Source organism: Mustela nivalis, assembly GCF_964662115.1.
Source record: "Mustela nivalis genome assembly, chromosome: 17".
Taxonomy (NCBI): Eukaryota; Metazoa; Chordata; class Mammalia; order Carnivora; family Mustelidae; genus Mustela; species Mustela nivalis.
In genome coordinates this window covers 17,608,325-17,631,523 of record NC_139036.1, presented here as the reverse complement: position 1 = coordinate 17,631,523, position 23,199 = coordinate 17,608,325, and the positions used below count along the sequence as shown (strand labels likewise).

General features: G+C 52.4%; 1 protein-coding gene across 3 annotated transcripts in view; it reads right to left on the bottom strand.

Annotated features, from left to right (window-relative positions):
- The window catches only part of SMG6 (SMG6 nonsense mediated mRNA decay factor), a 247,643-nt gene that overhangs the window by 2,451 nt on the left and 221,993 nt on the right, over positions 1–23,199 (bottom strand). For all 3 annotated transcript variants that reach the window (XM_082707015.1, XM_082707017.1, XM_082707016.1), the window contains exons 14-18: positions 20,081–20,257; positions 16,191–16,337; positions 6,043–6,196; positions 2,866–3,077; positions 2,495–2,576 (exon numbers count right to left, since the gene is read on the bottom strand). In XM_082707015.1, coding sequence (XP_082563141.1) covers positions 2,495–2,576; positions 2,866–3,077; positions 6,043–6,196; positions 16,191–16,337; positions 20,081–20,257 — 772 coding nt within the window. The remainder of the gene's footprint in view (positions 1–2,494; positions 2,577–2,865; positions 3,078–6,042; positions 6,197–16,190; positions 16,338–20,080; positions 20,258–23,199) is intronic.

The following is a 23,199-nucleotide window of genomic DNA, read 5'->3' as shown; positions in this document are numbered from 1 at the left end:
AAAAGAAAACTCAAAGCCATCCCCCTAGTGCTCTCCCTTTGTGTGTCTCTGTCTTGTTCCCCAGGGCTAGATCTATGCAGACTTCTGGATTTTTTTAAGCACATGTGCAAGCATATATACTTGTTACATAAGCTTTTTCCCAACAACATTACGATCATACTAGCCATATCTACTTTACTCAGATGTTATGTATTTTAAAGCTCTTTCTATATCTGCATAAGCAGCCTTTGTTCTTTTTAGGTGACCTCTTAGCAAGATGTCCGCCACTACCTCTCTTCTCCTAATTCCCTAACCTTTTAAAGTACTCGGGAGGATTTAAGTCAGGGCCAAGCACCCACACAAATGACATCCCCACCCCTGGTCAGGCCGCTCAGTGGCAAGCCCACTCCTCAGCCCCAGGCTGGGTATTTCCTGACGGAGGTCCGGCAGACAGTGAGGCACAGGAAATGTCCTGCAGGGCTTACTGACTGCAGGGGGCTGGCGGGGCTGGGCAATTGCAAATGTCCAGGTCTGGACCTGAGCAGTTTCAGGCTTGCCAGCTCCAGGCAGGGAGGCTGAGAACTGGCTGTCAGCCTGGGAAGAGTTTGGGGGAAGAAGGGGGGAGAGGCTCATGAGGCTGACGCTGGTGGGAGATGAGAATGGGTAGGAGTGAGGGCTGCAATGGGCAGATGGGGTAAGGAAGGCCATAGGAGCAGAGAGAATGCTCTCAGACGGCTCGGCTCCACGGCTGGGCCAGACCCCTCGGGCATGGGTGGTGCCATGCTGTGCTTTCCGGGGTTCCCAGCTGGCTGCTCCAGGCAGCCCCACCACTCCTGTCCTGGGGCTCAGACCAAGAGAATCCTAGGCCTTAGGATAGTCGACTAAGGCCCAGCACTGCTGGCAGGGGTCTGCAGGGGTTTCTGTGGATACTTTCAGACATTTTTAACAATAAACATCCTCTGTTTTGACACTGGTAACTTCACTTTGTTAGAAACCAGAGACCATCATCTTGTCAGGCCCCATCCGCCATAATCCACATGATTTTAAAATTCAACATCGTTTACATATAAACATTTAGTGACGGTTTCTCTGTGAATCTGACAAGTTAATCTGCTAAGAATTCACACTGACAAATGGGGTTTGATTACACTAGCCGTTGCTGATGTAATTGTGATAGGGGCGGTCCCCAGGATGGCAATGGGTTCCTGCGGGCTGTTTGGGGTGAAGTGGGGGGTGGAGAGACTAGTAAAGCTGAAGCCAAAATGTGTCTCTGCGGAGAAAGAAACAGCTCTGAAGCTGGGTGGGGCCATAGCAGGATCTGAACCGTACTTCCCAACAAGGCCTTCTGCAATGCCGCCCACCTCTCCCTCAGGAGGTGCCCCTCTAGGAAGCTGCCTGGGAGCAGAGCCCAAGCTCTGCCGTTTGGCTCAGCTAGGACTCCTTCCTACCCAACTTCACTCTAGGTCTGGCCCTGAGGCACAGAACGTGCAGGACCCCTCTGAAGAACAGCACCTGCGGGCTCTTTCTCAGCCCCTGGGGCAGAGACTCAGGCAGGAGTGAGGGGCTGCGGTGACACTCGTGGCAGGAGCAGGAGGAGAGAAGACAATCTCCCGACCAGCCTGGAAGCCAGGGCTAGGAAACTGAGCAGGTAAGAGAGCTGGGCCACCACCACCAAAAGAAAATGACAAGACGGAGTCACCTATACATAGATATAAACCAAGTGTTAAGAATGCCCAAGCCTGTAAGCTGACACAGAATGGGGACGTCGTAGGAAGAAATATCAGACTCCTGGGAGCCGGGAGCAGAAAACCCAAGCCCTGTTGACTCTTGAGGGGCTGTGCGGGAAGGCATTCTGGATTGAGGAGGAGGTGCTGATGCACCTTGAGGAGTCCCAGGGTGGGCCTCCAGCTCAAAGACGGGACTGCTGGCTGCCAAAAAGGCCTTGAAAATTGGGCTGAGGGCTCAGTCCTCAAGCTGTCAAACGCCCTCAAAGTGCCACAACACATGACACAGAGACAGGAAGGAAAGGCCCACTACTCACTGGGGAAGTACCTCCACTACTGGCCCCATAGAGGGTAAACATTCAGGGATGAATTGAGAGGGTAAGCATGGCCAAGAAAAGGGAGGTAAACCCTAGGGACCAGTGGGGACTGTCCTCTCAGAGCTCCAGAGGGCTGGGTTCAGGAGACCGTGGCCAGAATAAGCTACACTGAATCATAAAGACATTCTTGCTGTCAGAAGTCTCACTGAGGACCCAAGAAAGGAAATGGATGCATGCCGAGTGGGAAAGCTCACTGCCTAAAGCCCGGCTTCCAGGGCTAGATCCACCCCTAGTTGGACCAGGGTCCACTTGGGAGTGGGGGAGCCGTGACAGCGAGGTGGGATTTCCAGAAGGCTGGCCTGAGGCTTGCGTCAAACTCCCCAGGCCAGAGCTGGTGAGGGGACCCTTCCCTAGGATGGTAGGGCAGGGGGAGAGGGAAGGATGGATGATCCTGAGGCAGAGGCAAAGCTGTACCTTTGTTGGTGGGCATGAAGTCCTTAGCCTTGTCTTTGCAGTAGTGGAGGCAACAGGAGAGGATCAGGTCATCGTTGTTACCCTGGAGGAAGAAAGTGTGAGAAGGGCCACTGGGCAGGAGGGGGCGCCATTCGGAGAAGGCACAGATACACTTTTGCCTCTGGGGTCCCGGGGAGCATCACATCCCAGAGTCCCTCCCACCCATGTTCTGGTCCTGCGTGGTGGGGACCAAGAGTGATCTAAGGGACAGAGAACTGGCCCTCTTGGGCCTGGATGGTGGCTTCCCCCCTCAGCTGCCTGAGGTCCCTGAGCACCCGGAGACCCTGTTCTGAGGCTCACTATGGGCTCTCCCTTTCTGCCCCAAGACTTACCAGCTGGCCAGTGATATCTTCACTGCGGAAGGCGATGGATTCGAGTTCATTGCCACGGCTGGTCAGGGCCCGTAGGCAGGAGTCCCGACTCTCAAATCGCCGCTCGAGGAACTCGATGGACTTTCGGGCCTTCTCCTGCACCACACGGGCATAGCCCCCTGCCCGGTGGTCTGTCTCCTGCCCCTTAGCGAGGCCGTCCAGTTCATTGATCACTGATGAGACACAGTCCCACAAGATATCATCAGCCTCAGCGATTAGCACTTACATCTGCCTTCACCCTCGACTCACTTTCCCTGGCAGCCCCTTTGCAGACCACAGTCTTTACCTTGCCCCATGGGAGTCTTCCAATGACATAGAGCTCTATCTTTCTGTCTCTTCCCCTGGGTCCCACCCTCCTCCAAGGAACCTACAGGATCTTCTAGAGCTGCTGTATCCAGAGGAAGAAACCTGGCCCCTCTGCTATCATATTCCTCAGTTACAGGATTAAGTTGAAAGGGTCTCTCAGGAGAGGCAAGGGTAACAGCTAAAGGACCAGAGGCACTCCCCTTCATCAGTCTGGATCCCCAGCCACAGCTGTTCACAGGGGCAAAGTTCTATGCCTCATCCCCTGGCAGAGAGCAGGGAGGTCACCGAGTGGGAAGCAACAGTCACAGCCTTACTTGCAAGGACTCTGGTGTCCTTCAAACCATGCCCTTGGCACATCTACTCCTCTGATACTGCACGTGTTTGTGTGTACGTGTGTGTGTGTGTGTGTGTGTGTGTGTGTGTGTGTGTGTCTGCCTGACTGCCTGCCTATGTGTCTGGGACACGGCTTCATTTTCTGGTGAAGATTCTTTCCAAAATTCCAGCCAAAAGCCTGAGGTCAAGTGGGAAATATGCACTCCTTGGGGGCTCTGGGAGAGTTTGGGGTCTGAGGCCTCTCCTCAGTGCAATGATTCATGGCCCGGGGAGTCGGCCTGAGCATGCTGTTCCATGGTGAGACTGGCACTCACTGTCTGGGTATTCAGAGACACTTTCTGGAAAGGGCCCATGTGGGAATACACACACACACACGCACACACACAGAGCCCATGCTTTCCACAACCTGAGGCTGCTGCATGTCCACACAGTGTATGGTTGAGGCTGGGAAGTAGTGGTAGATGGTGTACGGTACAGCAAACAGAACATCAAACATGAAAAACTGGTATTCCATCCCAAAATCTCCTTTCCTGCTTCCAAACTAAACAGGCTTCAAAGGGGAAGCTTGTTTGTGCTTCTGCACCAGGCGGGGCTTCTCGATGCTAGGGTCAGGCCTAAGGAGCAGGAGCAGGTTAGAGAGCACAAGAAATAAGCAGGGAAGGCGGCTGGCTTAACCCTTTGTGCTCTGGACCCAGAGTGGGAATGAACTGAGGGAGCCTCACTCAGTTCACTCTGAACAGGACTCACTCCTGAACAGGAGTCACCTGTACAGCTCCTGAGAGTCGAGGGCCCTACCCCCCTACCCCCAAAGAGAGTACAAAGAGGCAAGAAGACGGACAGGTGTACCTCTGTGGCAGAGCTGTTATTTCCCAGCACCCAAGGGGACATCTATTTATCCAACGTGTGTTTGTGCATGTATTTGCTCCCTCCGCACCACATCTGGCTTTCCCTACTGAACCACAAGCTCCTCGAGGCCAAGGGCTTCCAGCTCTGCCCTTCCCTGGACCCCCGCAGGAATAAGGAGATTTGGCACACAGGAGGGGCACAATCAGTGCTGGGGATCAAGAACCTTTGCTAGCCTGACATGGTGTCTGAGGCTCTTTCCAAGTCTTTGGGAGCTCCTCAGACGTCAGCAACCTCGCTCAGTTATACCATTTCCTGACCATGAGGAAAAGTGACCACTCACTCTCTTTCCCCTAAAAATCTCCTGGGGTAGGAAAGCATGGAGACATATTATCCTGCTAGCTACCCTACCCCAGGATGCAGTGAGGGAAGAGGGGAAGCTGGAACAAATTGATGGTCTTGCTGCTCTATTTCTGAAGAACAGAAAGTCTTCCCTTAGGTCTAAAGGCCCAGGTTTAAGAGGTTCTGGCCAGGCCACATGGGGAGGGGGAAGGAAGACAGGGAGGGTGGAGGCGGGACGAGGGCTGCTTCAGTGCCAACATTCTCAGGTGGTGCTAACGTGTTTCCCACAACCCCCCAGGGTTCTATAGCCTCTGCAGGGGCGGATGTTTCCTGCCCTTTGTTTCCAACCTCATCTGGCACTAAGACACTTGGGACTAGGAGGGGAGGCCCAATGGAACATCTTGGCATGGATGTCAGAGGTGGCTTGGCAGGCAGACTGCCAGTCTGGCAGCTTTTCCAGAAGACAAGGATCCCAAGGATCCCACTTGCTCCAAGTGGCTGCTGAGAAGGGGACACTGAAAAACCAATCACCTCCTAGACCCTCTCCCTCCACAGGATAGCCATCAGCCATATTCACTATATCAATTATATTAGGAGCCCAGGGCCCAAAGCCCATCCTCAGGCTGACCCACCACAGAGCTCCAAGAACTAAGACAGTGCCTAGACAGTCCCTTGGAGACAGCCCAGCTGGGCTCTTCTGGCCTGAGGGTGGAAGCAAGCTAGCTGGGTCCTGAGATGCTGACCCTGCACCAGCATCAGTGACCAGACAGTGGTAAGGGCCCAAGTGGCAGGAATCCACAGGCATGAGCCAAGGGCTTGCTCTGGAGGGTTTCCGTCAGCCTGGCCTTAGGGTGACACTGGCCAGAAGAATGCTACCTCGAACCAACAGAATGATCATGAAAAGCTACAAGACAATCAGACCAAAGGCATCTAACCACTTCAAAATCCTCCCAGCCTCCCTGCCAGACCACCCAGCAGTACTGCCGTTATCTGCCAGGGCTGAGTGTTTACCAATAACGGGAACCAGCTTTGCTGTTTTACTGCAAGCTTTATAAGGATAAAAACAAGGGCTGGGCTCAGGCAGCCTCTGGTTGCTGGGACACAGGAGTCCATTTGCTCAAGCAGTTTAAGCCATGGATCAGCCATAATAATTCGAACTGCTTTGATTATTAAACAATTTTCCTTGCCCCACGCATACCCTACTTCCCTGCAAATCCTGTCACACACACAGAGCAGGGCTCTCGGGCTGCCCGGCCCCCGGGGCCGTCAGACGTGTGTGCAGCACACATGCGGGGGTGCTCTGGCCTGACTCACCGATGAGGGGCACCACCAGGATGTATTTCCTGCTCTCCAGCAGCCGTGCCAGACTGGCCAGGTGGTCAATGAAGCCGTTGGTGTCTGGTACAAGGAACAAGGGTCTGATCTCGAGCTCCATCTGCCTCATCTGACTCTGGTCCTCCAGGACAGCCTACAGGGACACAAAACGGTGAGTGAGCCAGAGTGAGTAGGCAAGTGGCTGGATGAGCCAGGGCCCTGACTTCACAGTGTGTCAGCATCCTGCCCCCGAAACTCTTTCCCCTCCACAGGGACTGCCAGCAGGGACCGACCCAAGGGTTGGGCGAAGTACTGCAATAAAAATCCACAGGGCCTAAGTGGCCTGAGGGATGGGATGTGACTAAAACCCTGCCGAGGACAGGAGGACCCTAACAGTATTAAAAATAACAGGTTTCTGAAAGTAAGACCCTGGGCTAAAAGTCAATAAGGGACAGTAGGGTCCCTTGGACATGAAAGTGGTTTTGCACACTTTATCTAGACAGCAGAGAAGGCGGGTACGGCTTAGGGCAAACACTTTATACAAGTATCATTTGTTATTTCAGTTTATTTCACTGTGTGGTTAGGGAAAAAATAAAAAGGTCACAGTCAAAGGCTATACAAGAGCAGTGATCCGACAATGAATTATTACTACCCACAGCAGCAGGAGTCCGAACGGGGTGATGGATTCGGACCCAACTCACATGCTTGCAAATAGCAACACCCAGGCTGGTGAGACCTCCCACCCTGCCAACCCTGCCCCAGCAGAGCATTTCCTAAACATGGGTCTTTGGTGTTCTACTCTTGCTCCTTGGCCGCAGTTCTGTATGTACAATCTATACCATCATTTACTTGACGTTTTTCATTAAGTGGACTTTAAGCCAAATGACTTTCTTTTTGGCTTAGCCACTTCTTAAGCAATGATAACCACGGTATCAAGTTTACTAGTGGAAGCCATCCTTCCATAATAAAAAGCGATGTGTCTTCTGAGCACCCCTGGAAAACCATGTCACATAGTGCCAGGGAGTGGTTTGCACCCCACACCTTGAAAAGCACATGGCCACAGCCCTGTCTGTTTGATGGGTGTTCCCCTCCTTTAGGGCACCTCCATGTTCACCTGTGAAAGCCCCACTTTCTCAAATCTCACAGAGTCCTGAGTGCCAGGGGCTCTCTGAGATAGGCTCTGGGTAGGTATGTCCCTACAGACCATGGTCACTGTTGCGCTGCTTCCTCTTACAGGGACTACAGCTAAGAAGCAGAATGATATGCTGGCATCTGCCCCATGTGCTCCCTGTGTACAGAGCAGGAGGAGGGCACCGGCACGAACCTGGCAGCAACCAGTCCTTTCACCCCCACCCCCACCTCCGCCATGATCTTCCACCACACATGAATTTGCAAGGACAGAGACACAGACTCAGGGCAGGGGAGGAGATGTGCGTGCCAACTCAGACGGGTCCCACAGTGGCGGGCCTGGCCACTAACAGTCAGTGAGGGAGGTGCTCAGGTTTCACTGGCAACGACAGTAAAACTGAAAGGGCATGCCTCTGAATGCTGGGGGTGGCTTCTCTGTGACCTACTGGGGACCTCTTCCTATGACTAAGTTGTTGCTGCCACTGCCACCACAGCTGGTGGAAGGCACAGGCCACAGGCCACTGGCAGGCATGAGAAATGCGGCTGAGAGGCCCATTCTGCTGAAATCTTCCTCCTGCTCTCACCTCATCAGGGGAAAGTACCCCTGCTGCTGGCCATCTTCCCAGGAGACTCAAGTCACATGCAGCTGCCAACTACAGGGAGACATGCATTCCGCTAAACTCAGCTTGGGGTATTTTAAAAAACATTTATTTTTTCTTAAGATGTAATTGACACACAACATCATTCAGCAGCCTGGGCATTTTGTAAGGACAGGGACGCTGCTAGCCTTTCTCCTCATGGGAGCAGCAGCATTCCTCCTGCTCATTTCCCCAGGTCTTACTGTTCTCTATCCAGCTTTTCCACTCCCAGGAACATTTTTCTTGGTGTCAAAGACACCCAGAACAGACAGGGGGAACACAGGCTGCAAGAGGGCAGGGGCTTACAGTCCTAAGGGAGCACCTGGTCTCTGCCACCGTCCCACTGTGACTCTTCACATCTTCATTTTCCTGCTTCCAAAAATGATAGCCCAGCTCTGGTTGGACTTGAAAGAGGAACTGGCTACGCAAACAAGAATGAGCTCCTTGGACCCTGTACCATCCCACCCTGGGAAAACCTGGCCTTTAAGTCAGGTGGCCAAGGGACCCTGGGGGCTGACAGCCCGCCTGTGTGTTCTAAGGGCGGGGTAGGTGGAAGGAGCACCTAGGAGCAAGCTACAGGGAAGCTCTAACCCTCTGAGTTCTCTGAGCTCTGGCTCAGGGCCAGAAAGGTGAACAAAGGCCACAGCCTCTTAGGGAGGTGGCAGCCTCGTTGGTTCCCCGGGGGTGGGGTGGGGTCAAGCTGTACGAGGGTGGTTGGAGCTGTGCTGCCATCATCCGGTCCCAGGGACGCCCGCAGACAACTTCCCTTAACCTAACTCTTGCCTAGTGAGTCACCACACAACTGCTTCCTGTTCCCCACATGCCCTCCTGAATCTCAGGAGGTGACACGAAGCTGCTCCCCCTTTTCCTGGGGTACCCGTGGGCCTGTGGGGGTGTCATACTTGGGTCATGAGACTGGCCCAGTCCCTTTCAAAAGAATGGCAGACCAAAGGAGGGATCTGGAGTCCACCAGCCCTCTTCTGTGGGTGTCTGTGTTTCCGGCCCTCTCTGAGTGGCGCTGTGTGTGTGTGTGTGTGTGTGTGTGTGCGCGCAGCGCACGCGGATTTAGCATTTGCCCTCCCAACTTTTCCAGATTTTACCCGTCAGATTCCTGGCAGCTGTGCACGGCGCCTGTGCCGGCCGTCACGTCCCATTCCGATCTCTGGGTCGCACGGTGAGAGAAGGACACAGGATGCGCAGGGAGTGAAAAAGTGATGTCGGTGGGGAGAGTGCCAAGTCCCCACTCACAGCCATGGGACGCTTGGGGAGACGGGGAAGCAAGCTGCTGCAGAGTTCAGAGGCCGGTAGTGAGATTTATTTTTGTTTGTATGAGTAAAAAGCTGCAGAAGCCTCTGGTGGGGGTGAGGGGGGCTCCAATGGAATGCTGTGATTCAGACAGACTGGCCCTGGCCTGGAGTCAAGTGTGCTGACCCGGAAGGAGAGTTCCACAGGAACCCACTGTGGCAGCTAAGACTGGGCCACAGTGGTCTTTGGAGAATGAACTGAGAACTCAAGGAAAGCAATGGGTTTTTTTTTTTTTTTTTTTAAGATTTTATTTATTTGACAGAGACAAATCACAAGTAGATGGAGAGGCAGGCAGAGAGAGAGGGGGAAGCAGGCTCCCTGCTGAGCAGAGAGCCCGACGCAGGACTCGATCCCAGGACTCTGAGATCATGACCTGAGCCGAAGGCAGCGGCTTAACCCACTGAGCCACCCAGGCGCCCCAGCAATGGGGGTTTTGAATCAGATCAGTGGAAATAAGGACCAAGCTGTCATCAAGCGTGGAAGGAAAGAAGAACTCAGTTCTGTTTCAGGAAGGTGCTAAGTAACCAACTTTCTCTGAAGTACGAAAGCATCCTTGAACAAGCTGGTGGGAAACTGGGAGATAATCCACAGTAACATCTAATGAGGAAGCGGACAGGCTCTTTCACAGGTTAGTTCCTTCTAGACAGTGGGGATGATTTGGGGATGCCGACCCACTAAAAATTGAGACACTGAGAATTACAAATAAAAGGTGACATAGCTCAAATAGGAGCTGTGGAACTTGAAGAATGCACGCCATGAATCAGAGCCACATCAAGAGAAGGATGTGTTGGGTCTTCCTCCTGCTTAGGGCTCTACAGGGAGTGAGTGGGATGCTTCCTCCTCTCTCCTGGGTGATGGAGTCATTTATCCCTGGGCCTCTCTGGCCACAGCCATGTCTTCAGCAGAAATGAGAAATGCTGTCCCACAGCAAGCTTCCGTGTTCACTCTGTATGGGAAAGTGTCTAGGAAAATGCCTGATCCATGTATCAGTAACTTCACAGGTATTGGCTTTCCTCTCTTCCTGTCCAGATCCCTGGGTCACCTTCTATAGATCCGGTGGGGGAAGACTTCTGGGGAAACCACTTGGGAGCAGAGTGGGAGATGTGGAGGGGTGAGAGAGAAGACTACTGATTTCTATGATAAAACTCATGATACCTATTTTCTTTAATGACTTTGAAGGTTTTTTAAATGAAAAATGGAAATGAAATAAAAAAAAAATAGGAAGAGTTGGTGAGATAACAACCAAAAGTGCAGACAAGCAGTTCTTTCTTGAGCCACAGAAACCAAAGGGAGCAGATGCTGCATTTGCTATAGAAAGCAGGCAGTGCAGTCTGCCGCCCTTGGGAATGGCGCGGTAGACCTCCGCATTTAGGAGGGTGGGCGCTCGTGGGAAAGTTTCTGCTTAGGATCCCTCCCCTGGATGTTCAGTTAGTACCACAGAACTTTAAGTACACTTGCTTTCTCTTTAAAAGTTACAATGAAGATGAATTGCTTGCTACTTCTTACCATTTTATGAGGACTGATTGTATTTTCAAACTAGACTGGAAGAGGAATGGCCTTCTTTTCTTGTAGTTTCTTTGATAATACTAGCATAGAGTTTGATATATTATAGGAGCTCAATGAGCGCAATCACAGAATCTCAGAGTTGGAGGGCATTTTAAAGTTCATCTGATTGGAACGCCTGGGTGGCTCACTTCGTTAAGTGTTTGCCTTTAGCTCTGGTCATGATCCCAGGGTCCTGGGTTCGAGTCCCACATCAGGCTCCTGGCTCAGTAGGGAATCTGCTTCTTCCCCTGCTTGTGTTCTATGACAAATAAATAAATAAAATCTTAAAAAAAAAAAAAAAAGATAACCTAACTGAATTCTCTCTGCTCACTCTTGTTGTGAGAATGCCCAAGACTGTCCTCTCCTGATGGAAAGAGAATGGCAGGGCTAGCATGACACCTCTGAGCTCACCCTAAGCAGTGCCAGCCTAAGGGTGTTCCAGCCAACCGCCTGACCATTCCGGAGGAGGATAGGAGCTTGTGGGTGCTATTGCGGAGAAGCTGGAATGGGCTCTGGAAATGCTCAAGCAGGGCGGGCGGCTGCCCAGCTCTGCAGGCTGATGTGCCTTCCTGCCCCAGCGTGAACGTGCCCCTGGCCGGGTAGTGCACCGGCTCCCACCCTGCCTCCGACAGCTAGGAGCCAGGGCTGAGTGTCTGCCTTCCGCTAGCTTCCATACAGGTGTGGGGGGCTCTGTGTGTGCCCCATTGTTCCACAGCACCACCCTCCCCCAGCTGGGTGGCAGTGTGAATGGGCTGCAGCTATATTTAGAGTGAAACTCCTGGGGCCACCACAAAGGAGTGACTGCCTCTTCAGGAGGGTGGGTGGGCGGGAAGGGGACAGGGGAGCCAAGCTATTTTCAGAACACATGTCATTGCTGGCTACAGAGCAAGACTGTGGCCATAATGTGAGGGAAACAATAGCTGTGGCCAGAGGAAGAGCCTGTTATGTTTCAGGTGGGATGTTTGCAACTGCTCAGGAAACCCGACCCCGCCCGACAGCAGCACAAATCACAGCAAAGCCTCATGGAGGCAGAGAGGAGGCAGGGGATTCACAGGGCCAGGACGAGGTGCCAAGAAGCCACGCCTCATGCCTAGAAGCAGATTTTCAGTGACTTCTTTGCCCCAGGGGCCTGAGTAGGACTGAAGCACCTCTGACCAATTTCCCCAACAAATCATGTACCCTGCGCTCTAGTCTCTGGACAGCCCCCAAGAATGGCAACAGGGAATGAAAAGGACTCGGGAGGGGCGCCTGGGTGGCTCAGTGGGTTAAAGCCTCTGCTTTCGGCTCAGGTCATGATCCCAGGGTCCTGGGATCGAGCCCCGCATAGGGCTCTCTGCTCAGCAGGAAGCTTGTTTCCTCCTCTCTCTCTGTCTGCCTCTCTGCCTACTTGTGATCTCTGTCTGTCAAATAAATAAATAAAATATTAAAAAAAAAAAAAAAAGACTCGGGAAGAAAGCACTGAGGTGGGCAGAACTGACCTAATATGAAGGGGTGTCTCAGGCAACAGGCAAAGCCTGGTCTGGGCCAGAGAGTGTGGCCTCAAAGCCCCAGGTGGGCGGACTTGGCCCCCCCCAGTATTCAGGGACTTGCCTGGGTGCCGTGGCTCCAGCTGCACAGGCTCTAAGAGTTGCCCACACCCCTATTCTGACCTCCAATCGGCCCCACTCACCAGCCTCTGTGCAATGCCGGAAGCAGGGAGGGACAGGCTGCAGAGAGAGGCCAGGTCTCGCCTCCCCCACCCCACAGATGAGCTTGGGCCCAGGGGTCTAGGTGGGAGAAGGGAAGTGGGGGTGTGGCCACAGCCCCAGATCTCAGTTGGACTTTATAGTCATCATGGGGGCCAGGAGGATTTTTTTCAACTCCATCTTCATATCCCCTTCCCCAAACATGTGTGGTTCCTGTTTTGCTGCATCTGTAAAAGGCGCCGGGAGCTGGGGACTTGCCTTACACCTCTCGGTTAACACCCCTGGAGACTGATGGAGTTCAGAGCAGTGTAATTTACAGCCCATCTCTCCAATCTTAATTCACCCAATGCTCCTCTCTTCCTTATTGTATTAGTGTGACCCAGGTACCTGCCAACAATAATGGCCTCTCCAGCTAGGAGCCTCTCCCCCACTCCCAGGACAATTTATACCTTTTCCTTGGGATTTTCCCCCCTTAAATTAAACAAAAAGAGGAAAAAGAAGAAGAGGTTAACATGGGTTTGGAGTGCTGCAGCCCCGTGGTTCTGGGCAGGGAGCCAATGGCCCGAGGGCACACACATGTGCGCGCTCTCCCAGAAGGGCCTTCACCGGCCCTGTTTTACAGCCACCTCGGCACAGACTCCGGGGTTCACGCATATGGCCAGACAGATGTGTCTGGCTTACGTTCAAGGCTGGAAAATGAAGAATTATGGAAGTGAAGGGCCCCGGGCATTAAAAGGCGGGGGGAGGAAGGGGGGAATTTTTCCTCTGCTGAGAAATCCTCCTGTGGCTGTGAGGCTGGAGGAAGAAGGCTGACAGGAGGCAGGGCCGCCAGCAGTGGTACATGTGGGGCCCGTTCTTAAAGGGGCCACAGCAACCTCAAGCCCCAGCTGGCCCACAGCAGGCCTTCGGTGCCCAGGCTGGAGCAGCCGGCTCCGAAGGAGGCGACAGGGACAACTAGCTTCCCAAGCAGGGGCGGCTCCAGGCACCGGACATCAAGTCTCATACAAGACCTCCCCTCCCATTTGCAAGGTATTGCTTGATGCTGGAGAGGCCAGGCGGAGCACGGCACTCTGGACGAGGCCATGTCCCCACGGCACACACTCCCGTGGCACCCCGTACTCCCCTATGGCAACCATGCACGCTCACACCTCAAATTGCTGGCTTCTCCATTCACTGTACACTCTGTACTTTCTGGTGTGAGAGCTCTTCAGTTCCACACTCCTGTGTCCCCTGACCACTAGCCTCACAGATGCTCATCACCACTTAGGAACTGAGCTGAAGACACCATACTTGTTTCTAAGGAGTTCACAGTACCAGCAGTGGGGGTGGGGTACAGGCGGGGAACAAGTCCAGAAATAACTGTAATACGAGACGTGATATAAGTATCGCAAATGAGGTATAAATCACTGCCACAGGAACACTGAGCAAAGAGAGATGAATTCCTCCTGAGGGGTATCAGGGAAGGCTTCACTGGGGAGATGAAGTTTCATCTGAGGATTGAAGGAAGAATAGAGTTTCAACAGGTAACAGGAAATGTGGGGCAGAAAAAGGGAATCTTGGTCTGAGGGAACAGTATGAACTGAGAGCTGAGAGTGGGAAAGGGTTGAACATGTCAGGGGACAGTGAGAGGAGAGGACAGTTAGTGTTGTTGTCCAGGTAGAAGGGCCTTAGTATCTAGATAGGTGCTTCACACATACTCTCTGAGGTAGGTGCTGTTACCACTTTCATTTTATAGATGGGGAAACAGTTCTAGAGGAGTTAAATAATTTTCCCAAAGTCACACAGCTGGTAAGGCCCATGGGGATAAAGAGAAGAGAAGAAGAGACTGGAAAAAGGCTGGGAACAGATGAAAAAAAACCTCCAATGCTATAGGAAGGAATTAGACTTTATTAGCAAAGCAAAGGCCCTGACAGTTTCCAAGCAGGGGAGTGGCTCTTCTGGGAAGAGCATGATGAAAGCACGTGAGGTGCACTGGAGGCGCTGAGGTGGACAGGGTTAGCAGGGTAGCACGTGACTCCAGGAGCTGCCATTCAGACTACCAAGTGAACAGCACCCCCGGAGTTGTGCAATGCATGGGCCTTGACTGCTACAATCCAAGTCTGTATGTGGACCAGAACAGCAGTTGTGGCAATGGGAACAGACAAGTGAGAAGGGAATACGTGAATAGATAGGGTTTGATAAGAAATCAAACATACAGGGTTAAAAGCCAGTAAGAATTTTAAGAGGATTCTCTAGTTGCTACTGTCTATTAAGTCACTGAACAAATATTTGCTGAGCGCCAACTCTGCTCTGCACGCTGAGACTAAGACTTAACAGAGAGGCAGGAGGGGACCAAGAAGAAAATGGTGGTGAGGAAGCTTAGGAGGGTGGTGTGGTCAACGGAGAGGGAGAGGATGAGGACTCACTTGTGCGTAGCTGAGGGTAGAGGGCCCAATGCTATAGGGAAGCTAACTACAATGGGGATCGAGACCTCAAAAAGGTACTTGGGGACTTCTGACAGAATAGTTTCCATAACTGCTGGGTTGAGGGTCAAGACATAGAGGTGCTGAGTATAGACAGAACCTTTGGGAGACTGATGATGAGGAAGAAAAGAACCACAGGACAGGAAGAAAGACAGCATGAGGATGAAGTTTGTAGGCCAAACAGAGAGTTCCATACAGACCCCAGAAGGGCTGAGGAGGCAGCCCCGCCATGACAATGACCCGGCAGTGGTAGCACACACTTGATTCCCATTGGCAAGGGGACATGAATGCCTCGAGAACAGTGGGTCCTGACTGGTATTCATTCCCCTTCCCAGGACTGACTTTTGATTGGTGTTCAGACACATATAAGACCACAGTGACCATTTAAGGAGTACACACTGTGTGTGCCATTTGCTGTGTTAAGTACCTGCAGCACTGGCTCCCACAGGCCGCAGAACAAGTCTAGGAGTTAGGCGCTATTACCACTTTCACTTTACAGATGGGGAAACAGGCTCTGAGAAGTTAAACAATGTGCCCAAAGTCCCAAAGCCAGTAAGTGGTGGAACCTTAGATCGGGTCTGTCTGACCACAATGCACTATGTCTTGCGCCAAAGGCAGGGGCAGCTGAAGAAAGGATTGAAAATAAGACATTCCTCAAGAGTCCTAATGTTTCCCCATGCTCACAGCCTTTGAAGTCTTTAAAGGGAGGAGCATGACTGGCTCTTCCCTGTCTGCCCTGAGCGCTAGATAAGAGGAACTGAGCTTCTAGTGCAAAAGGACAGACCTGGGAGAGCCATAAAGAAAACCTTGCTGGAAGGGCAGGTGTGGGTCACACAGAGAGCTGATGATAGGAGAACCCTGTATGGAGATGAAGCAGTTTCTCTCTGGGCGGGTCCAGAGTGTCCTGTCCAGAGGGGCTCAGCCACTACACTGGGAATCCAGATAAGCAGACTGTGGCTCTGACATTCTCTTCCCTGATAAGAGGTGTCCTCTACAGAGCATCCATGACCTCTCCAGGAGCATCTGGATAAGGTTCAGGGGAACTCTGAAGCCCCTGAAATTGTGTGGAAGGCTGTGTATGTGTGGGTGTATATTCACAGATCATCACCGGGGAAGAAGCTTTCATCAGATTCTCTGAGAACAACCTGCTTCTGCCTTGGAAGCAGAAGCTTCTTCCTTCTCCCATAAGAAGAGAGACTCTAGGCACTACAAGTGCTACCAGAATTTGGTGATAGAGAAAGAAAATGGGTAGAACCAGTAAAGGACACTGCAAGACAGTCTCTTCCTGAGAGGGTCCTGTTTATCCGTACTCGGGACTCACACCCCTCTCACGTCCTATATTGCCACCACCCTGATGGGAACCACCCTCCCCAGACAGGCCCCACCTGGATCTTTTCTTGGCGGCGCTGCTGCTCAGCTATCTTCCTGGCCAGAGCCAGCTTCTTGGCCCGAAGTTCCCGGATGTCATCTTCACCCCCGCTGCCTTCGGCCTCTGAATCTTCCTCAAAATCTTCAATCACCACGTCCTCCTCCTTTGGGTGGTGGAACACACCAGGGGAGAGAGGAGACTGTGAGCCCATGGCACTTACCAGACCCACCCTCCTGTCCTTCCAGCACTCCCAATGCCATGCTTTTTTGGATGTTCCTTGCAAAGGGCCCCAAGGTGTACGCTTCTCTCAGTTCAGGAAGACAGAGAACAGAAAGAAGCTGCTGCCTCCCCTCCCTTGACCAACTGCTCTGTTTTGCACTCCAGGCTCTTTCCTCTTGGAGAGTCACAGGTCCACACCAGAAGGCACTCACACACACAAGTACTTCGATGCTTATACACACACTCACCAAGTAAGCTTTGCACCAAATTTCATTTTGAAATCACCAAAGGGGAAAACAACAGAGAAAGTTAAACCACTCAATTTAGATCTAATTCCTGCTAATGATCTGATAGGAATCAATTCTGGCCAAGAGCTTGGAGTTAGGCGTATAAGTTCCCCTGCCCCCCAGATGGCTTCAGAGAGCAGATACTGTGGCTCAGCAGACCTTGCCCTGATTTCTTTTTAAGACCACAGCCTGCGGTGTGGGGGCTGCTGAGCCCCATTACAGGAATTCACATGACATGACCTTGTTCAGCTGCCCTCTCGGGGCCTGGGCAGGCTCAGAGACGGCTGGCTAGCTTCAGGAGACTCCTGCCAGGCTGGTGGAACCTTCCCCAGGGATGGCCCTCCCTGCTTGTAGTCTCACTCTCAGAAGCCCCCACACCCCGGGTGGTCCCAGGCTCCATTCCTCACTCTCTCACTTCTGACCTTGGTCAGCAGAGAACATGCAGCTGCCCAAAACCATGTCCTCTGAGGGACAGGACTAGCCTGGGTAATGGAATGATCAGTAGAAGATTCCTATGCTTCCACCTGGATGACAATGATGACACCAATTATCACCATAATGGCTACCATTTACTGAATGCTCACTACTGGCCAGACACCTGGGCTAAGTGTGTTTTTCACGTATCAACTCATTTAATGCTCATGGTGGTCTTTAAAACAGATGCTACTATCATCACTATTTTATAAATGAAAACACTGAGGTTTAGAGAGTTAAAATAATTTTCTCAGGGATAAAAGTTAGTAAGTGTCAGGGATTCAAATCACAGTGAGTCTGACTCCAGAGCACGTGCTCTTACCAAGAAGAATGGGCAAGAAGCACAGGGCTGGGATCTGGAATCTAGACAGCAAGGCCAGACCAGTCCCAAGTGGCTCAGCTTTGCCAGGCTTCCAGTAGGCCCAGCTGGGATGTGTCTGTACACTCTGCTCTCTCCTCTAACTGTCCATCTCAAGATGATATTCTGATGGATTCTTTTGGCTGAAAGTGGTTGGTAAAGTGTGTAGGTGGGTAGGTGATGCTTTGTCTTGGGAGCAGACTCTAGGGGGATAGGAAGACAGGTGTTTTGGCAGCAACCCTAGGAATAAGGGCTCTCTTCTGCTCATGAAGAACAATGTCTGAAGAAACAGAATCACCACCCCCTCCCACCTCCTCTGCCTAGCTTCAGTGACTCAGTCTTGCAGTTTCGGAAGAGACTGGGGTCTCAGGATGAGGCTAGAAGTGTTGCTATCCCAGAAGTCTCAGGGGTCTGGGACACTGTAGTGACTGTCCATGTCACAACCCATAGGCTATAGGGTCACAGGCTTCGTTGCCAGGAGGCCCAGCACATGAGAACGAGGAAGACTCCCTTTACACGTTACTTCCTTGTTCGTGGGGTTAACCTGAGCTGGGGTGAGTGGGGTGCTGACCAGCCTGTGGGGAACACTGCCTCTGCCTGCTCTGATCAGGGATACACAGGGTTATCACGGGGCTTGGGGTAAGCTCGATTGAGGTCAAAAGGGGGTCAGTGAGGCTTGTCTGAGGTTCACTCAGCTCTCACAGCAAACGAGGAAGTGCAGGGTTATGAAATTACACAGACCAGGGTAAGTAGGGTTTCCCAGGGGCCACTAACATAAAGGAACCCAGGAGGTTCGTGGGAAAAGGAAGAAGTGGGCAGCACGGCGTGGGTCACAACCTCTGTCTGGTCAATAAGCCTCAGGAGAAACAGAGTGGCACAAACTTTGGGCCCAAAGTGCTGGTCTGCTCCTCATGAGTGGCACAGACCCTCCTTAGCTTTTATATTGTGCCCTTATCTGTAGGCTTTACTAGCCTAATGGGATTCAGTAGTATAGACTCCGCTGGCTGGAGGACATGTGTCCCAGAAATTCTGGAGAGCTGGCCTTGCTTCCTTTCTACTGTCTGCCTAAGCCTGGAGGTGTGGGTGAATGAGCTGGCCACGGTGCCGCCCCACCCATGCTTCCCTGCACAATGCCCAAGGCTTGGGTGGCACTACTCTGTCCTGCCTGGAGCCTGGACACCCCGATGGCTTTAGCAAGCCTGCTGCCTCCTCCCATAATGACAGCTCATTCTTTCCCACTATTCCCTGCCCAGGTTTCATCTGGAGTCTGGAATCATGGGCTCAGCTTCATCCCTGGAACCACCTCTGTCCTGGAAGCTAAGCCCTGTGTCATCAGGGGTGGGGTGGGGCTCTCAAGCTATTCTAATGAAGCCAGTCCAAGACTCTGCTGCTCTGAAGACTTCGAACCAAAGGTGGCCACTCTATCACTGCTTCAGATCACAGATGACAGCTTCCAGCTGACATCTGGCTTCCCCGGCCTGTTGCTGATTTCATCCCTGCACCCCACCCTGCTCCACCAGGCGCTTGAGACTGCTGTGGGCCAAATGACTGTGTTGGCCTACGGCTGACCTGGCCTCTGGCTAGAATCACTTCCGTCCCTTCTTGAAGTCCCACGTTCCTTCCCACCTAAGTCTCCTCTGCCTTTAACATTGTGGGGTAACAAAGGAGAGCCAACTGACAGGCAAAAGTGAGGCTTGTGCGTGCATACACGCCCAGACGGAGTTACTCGGACGTACAGCAGGGCAGCCAGCAGTGCTGGCCCATGCAAGCATGGGCCAACACTGTCATACACTCACATTTGCTCAGAACCCATGGCCAGCAGGGAAGCTGGCAGCAGACTCCAACTTCAGCTGCCACATACAAACCCCACACATACAGACCCATGACGATAATCCCCCTCAGAAAGACACACACACGCGCACAGGAGGGCAACTGTTGGTGGGGTCTGGCGCGGGTGGGTACACAGGCTCGTGCACACGCGCACACACATATACACACGGTCTGGAGTGAAGCAAGGGCTACAGGAACAACCAAGGGCAAACAAACAAGAGGAGAATTCCTTAATCACATCAGGATGTGCAGGAGGGAGGGAGGGAGTGAGGGAGGGAGGGAGAGTAGACCGGGGGAGGGGGTGATTTTCCACACGGGGCCAGCAATGTCAGCTCTTCCTGTACGTGTGCTGGAGGCTGGAGTTCAGGCCTGTGCTGCGCTAAGCTCCACACATCTATAAACTTGATCCTCAGCCTGAACCCTAACATCCCCCCCACTCCCTTTCCTAAGCCTCCCGAGCTGCACATTATTAAACTTTCTTTCCCTCCCTTCTCCTCCAATGCAACATTAAAAAGCAGCATCTGGAACTCGTAGCAGAGGGAGATGGAGACACTGGGGTGGGACTGGCAGGAAGGGGCACCAGCAGAGTGCACTCTTGAGAAGCTGGCTGGTCACGTCCACATCCATACTGCTCTGAGTGGTTATAAATAACCGGGTAGGCAGCCATGGGCAGAGCGGGGTTGGGGGTGGGGAGGGGAGCCTTCCCCTCTGCCACAGCGGGCTCTCCCCGCACAGTACCTCATCTTCCAGTTGTTTTCCCTCTTGGCTTCCCATTTCCTTTCCCATGGTGTCTGGGACGGGTGCCACTGACACATATTTTCCACCCTTGAATGCCAGCAGAGGCTCTTCTTGTCCACAAAGGGCTTCCAGAAAATACTTCAGCACTGTGACCCTTTTGCAGTCGGCTGCAATAACCTACAGGGCGAGAGGGAGAGAAGAGAAACAGCATTTTCTGAAAGGGAAGACAAAGATGACAGGCACTGTTCACTAGCAGGGGGGCACACAGGGAGTGTGTCAAAGTTATTGGACAAGGCTGTTGAGCGGACAAGTGGGACTTTGAGTGTGTAGGAGCTTGTGAAGGAGGAGTAGGGGTGGGGGTTTGAGGGCTAAGATCCTCTAGAGGAAGAAAGTCACTGTCTCTCTTTAGGTCATCCCTGGGGGAGCAGAAATCCCCATGACCAATGATAGGTGCCCTCTGGGACTTTTGCCTTTCTTCTGCTGAGGTCCTGATATAAAAAAAGAATAAATTAAATTCATCTTAGTATTTAACTGATAGAAGGCAGGGTGGAGTGCAGAACACCACTTTCACAGAACACAGCTTACTGGTACCCTCACTGCCACTCTCCATTCCCCTCCCAGCTCCCCTCTCTAGGCTCCTGAGAGGAGCACTTCCAGCCTGAGTGCAAAATGAATGATGAGGGCTCTCTTGGCTGTTTCATTTCAGCTAGATCACTTTGGGCTTCCCCTGACAGGTTCCTGCCCCACCCAAGAGCTTCTCATGCTCAAGAGACTGGGGTCAGGCAGGAAATTGTTGTCAGGAGAAGGAGACAGGCAAAGCAGGTAGGGGGGGTGTTTCACCAAAGCTCTGTTCCTCCAGGGGTTTGTGCCATCCTGCTCCCATGTGGCCACATCAGCATGTAAGCCAGTGCTGTCAGAGAAGCTGGGGCTGATTAAGCCGAAATGAAATTCAGTATCTTGAGCAATCGTCGAAAAGTGTCTCAGATGACGTTTCCACAGTCACTCTGTCTGGGGTCCTTCTCCAGCTAGATCACACAGGTGTGTCCTTACTTACAAACCCATCTGCAATGCTGGCACCCTCTCACGACCTGCTGTTCATCCGTGCCCTCGGGGTCCTTTCCTCCAAGGGAGAGGAAGAGCCCTGCTCCATCTGGAACTTGGAAACTGCTGAAGACCACCACCCCTTCAGCAGCATGGACTCTAGCCCCTGTACAGAGCCCCCCATTCCAGAATGTGAATGTGACCTCTACATCTGGATCACACAATCAAGTACTAACTTGGAGACTGGCTCTGATTGTGTGCTCACTCTTTCACAGGTATATCTGTCCCTTATCTGGACACCACGGGAGCATGAGGCAGGCACAGGCCAAGTCTTCTAGGACACTGTGGAAATAAGCACTACTGTGCCAGCTGGCCAGCCAGGGCCAATGGCAGCACACACCAGTCAACTGTGACTGCAACTCTGTGACTCTATCCTCTGCTGCCTCTCTGCGCCAAACCTGCTCTTCCCCTCCTGGGACTGGCCCCTGTGCACCCTCACCGATGGCCCTGGGGAACATTACAGGCCTGAATCTTGGGCTAAGGACCTTGACCACCTCCACCTGAGAAGCTGACCTAATAGGTGCTTGGCTACCCAGCGAAGGCTTAGGAAAGGACAGCCATCTTGTGTTTGGGGTGTCCAGTCCTGGGCTTGGGCCAGGGCAGGTAACCATAAGTTCTGTTGCGTGTGTTCGAACACGTCACGAGGAAGGCTGGAAATACAGAAGCAGGGGCTAAAACGCATTAAAGAACAGAGCTGCAATGAGTAATGGCCTGGCAGGCAGCACGCACAGCGGCCTCCCTGCATCCCCAGCCTCTCACTTGCAGAGGAAACTTCTGCATTTCCACAAGACTGCCAGTTTCCTCTCTGTGGTCTAATTTTAACCACCTTGTCGTTACAGTGTGTGTCAGCCACCTGACCCCACTATGACCTCTGACCTTATGCCCCAGCTACTGCTTGCACTATGGAGAATTATGTAATGGGTCCAGGACTTTCCTTTTCAGTGTGAAGCTATTACCACTGAATGGAGAGGAGGTGGGGATAGAGGGGTGAGAGGAAGACAGAGAAAAAGCTTGCCATGGTCCTTGGCACCACCTGGATGGTGATAAGTATGGAGGCACGCCTGCCAAACATGCGGCAGAAATTTGCCCAGAGCAGGAGTGTGTGTCCGTGGCTATGTGTGCCCACTGATAGGCAGTGAGGAGAGTTCCTGCTGTTCTAGCATGCGCTGGGTGGCATGCTCAAAGGTTCAGGAAGAGAGTGTGATTCCTGGCCAAGAGGGAGAAAGGGTACATGTGTGGACGTGGGACTCCTGGAGACGGGGATTTCCAGGGCACAGCAGGACCCAGGGTTGCAGACATCCTGAGCCTGCCTGCAGAACATCCTTAGGGATCAACGGGGATGGTCATTCACACGGACACAAAAGCAAAAAGGAGTGCCCCCCATCTTTGATAGTCACCCTGGTTTCCTTGGGGATTTTGTCTGCTATGGCCATTAGTTTCTTCCCTAGGGCAAGGTCACTCCTGATGGATTCTCAAACGGCTTTGAGAATCTGAGCTGCACTGAGAGGTATGGAGAGAATTCTATGCATTTGGGGAGAGAAAAGCCACCTAGCCTTTTGGAATTGCGAACTCTCTCCCCTGCAATCCAACTAATAGGGAGGACAGCCAAAGTTGTGCAGTCTCCTTAGGTTCCCAAAGGGCACTGTGAATGAGAATGTGCTTCTACTTATTTAGCAAATGGGGGAACTTAGGCACAAAGTCCAGGGCTTGTCCAGAGTCTTAGAGAAACCTCTGTCCGCAGCCCGACAGCCTATCTGCTAAAGCATTCTGCTTTAAGACAGGAGGAATGAGCCCAGCAGGGTAAGCACTACAATTCCCTTGGTCCTATAGTTTACAAGAGGCTTATGGCAATATTCTCCCAGATAAATCCTCCAGCATCTGAGTGGGGAAGAAAGTGTAAATATGGTTAATAAGAGACATCATGACAGAAGAAGCCCTTTGAACCACCCACAAAGGGCCAACTCCATAATGATCTTTGGCTGGCCAAGGAGGACTTCCTGGTAGGACAGGGGTTAAAG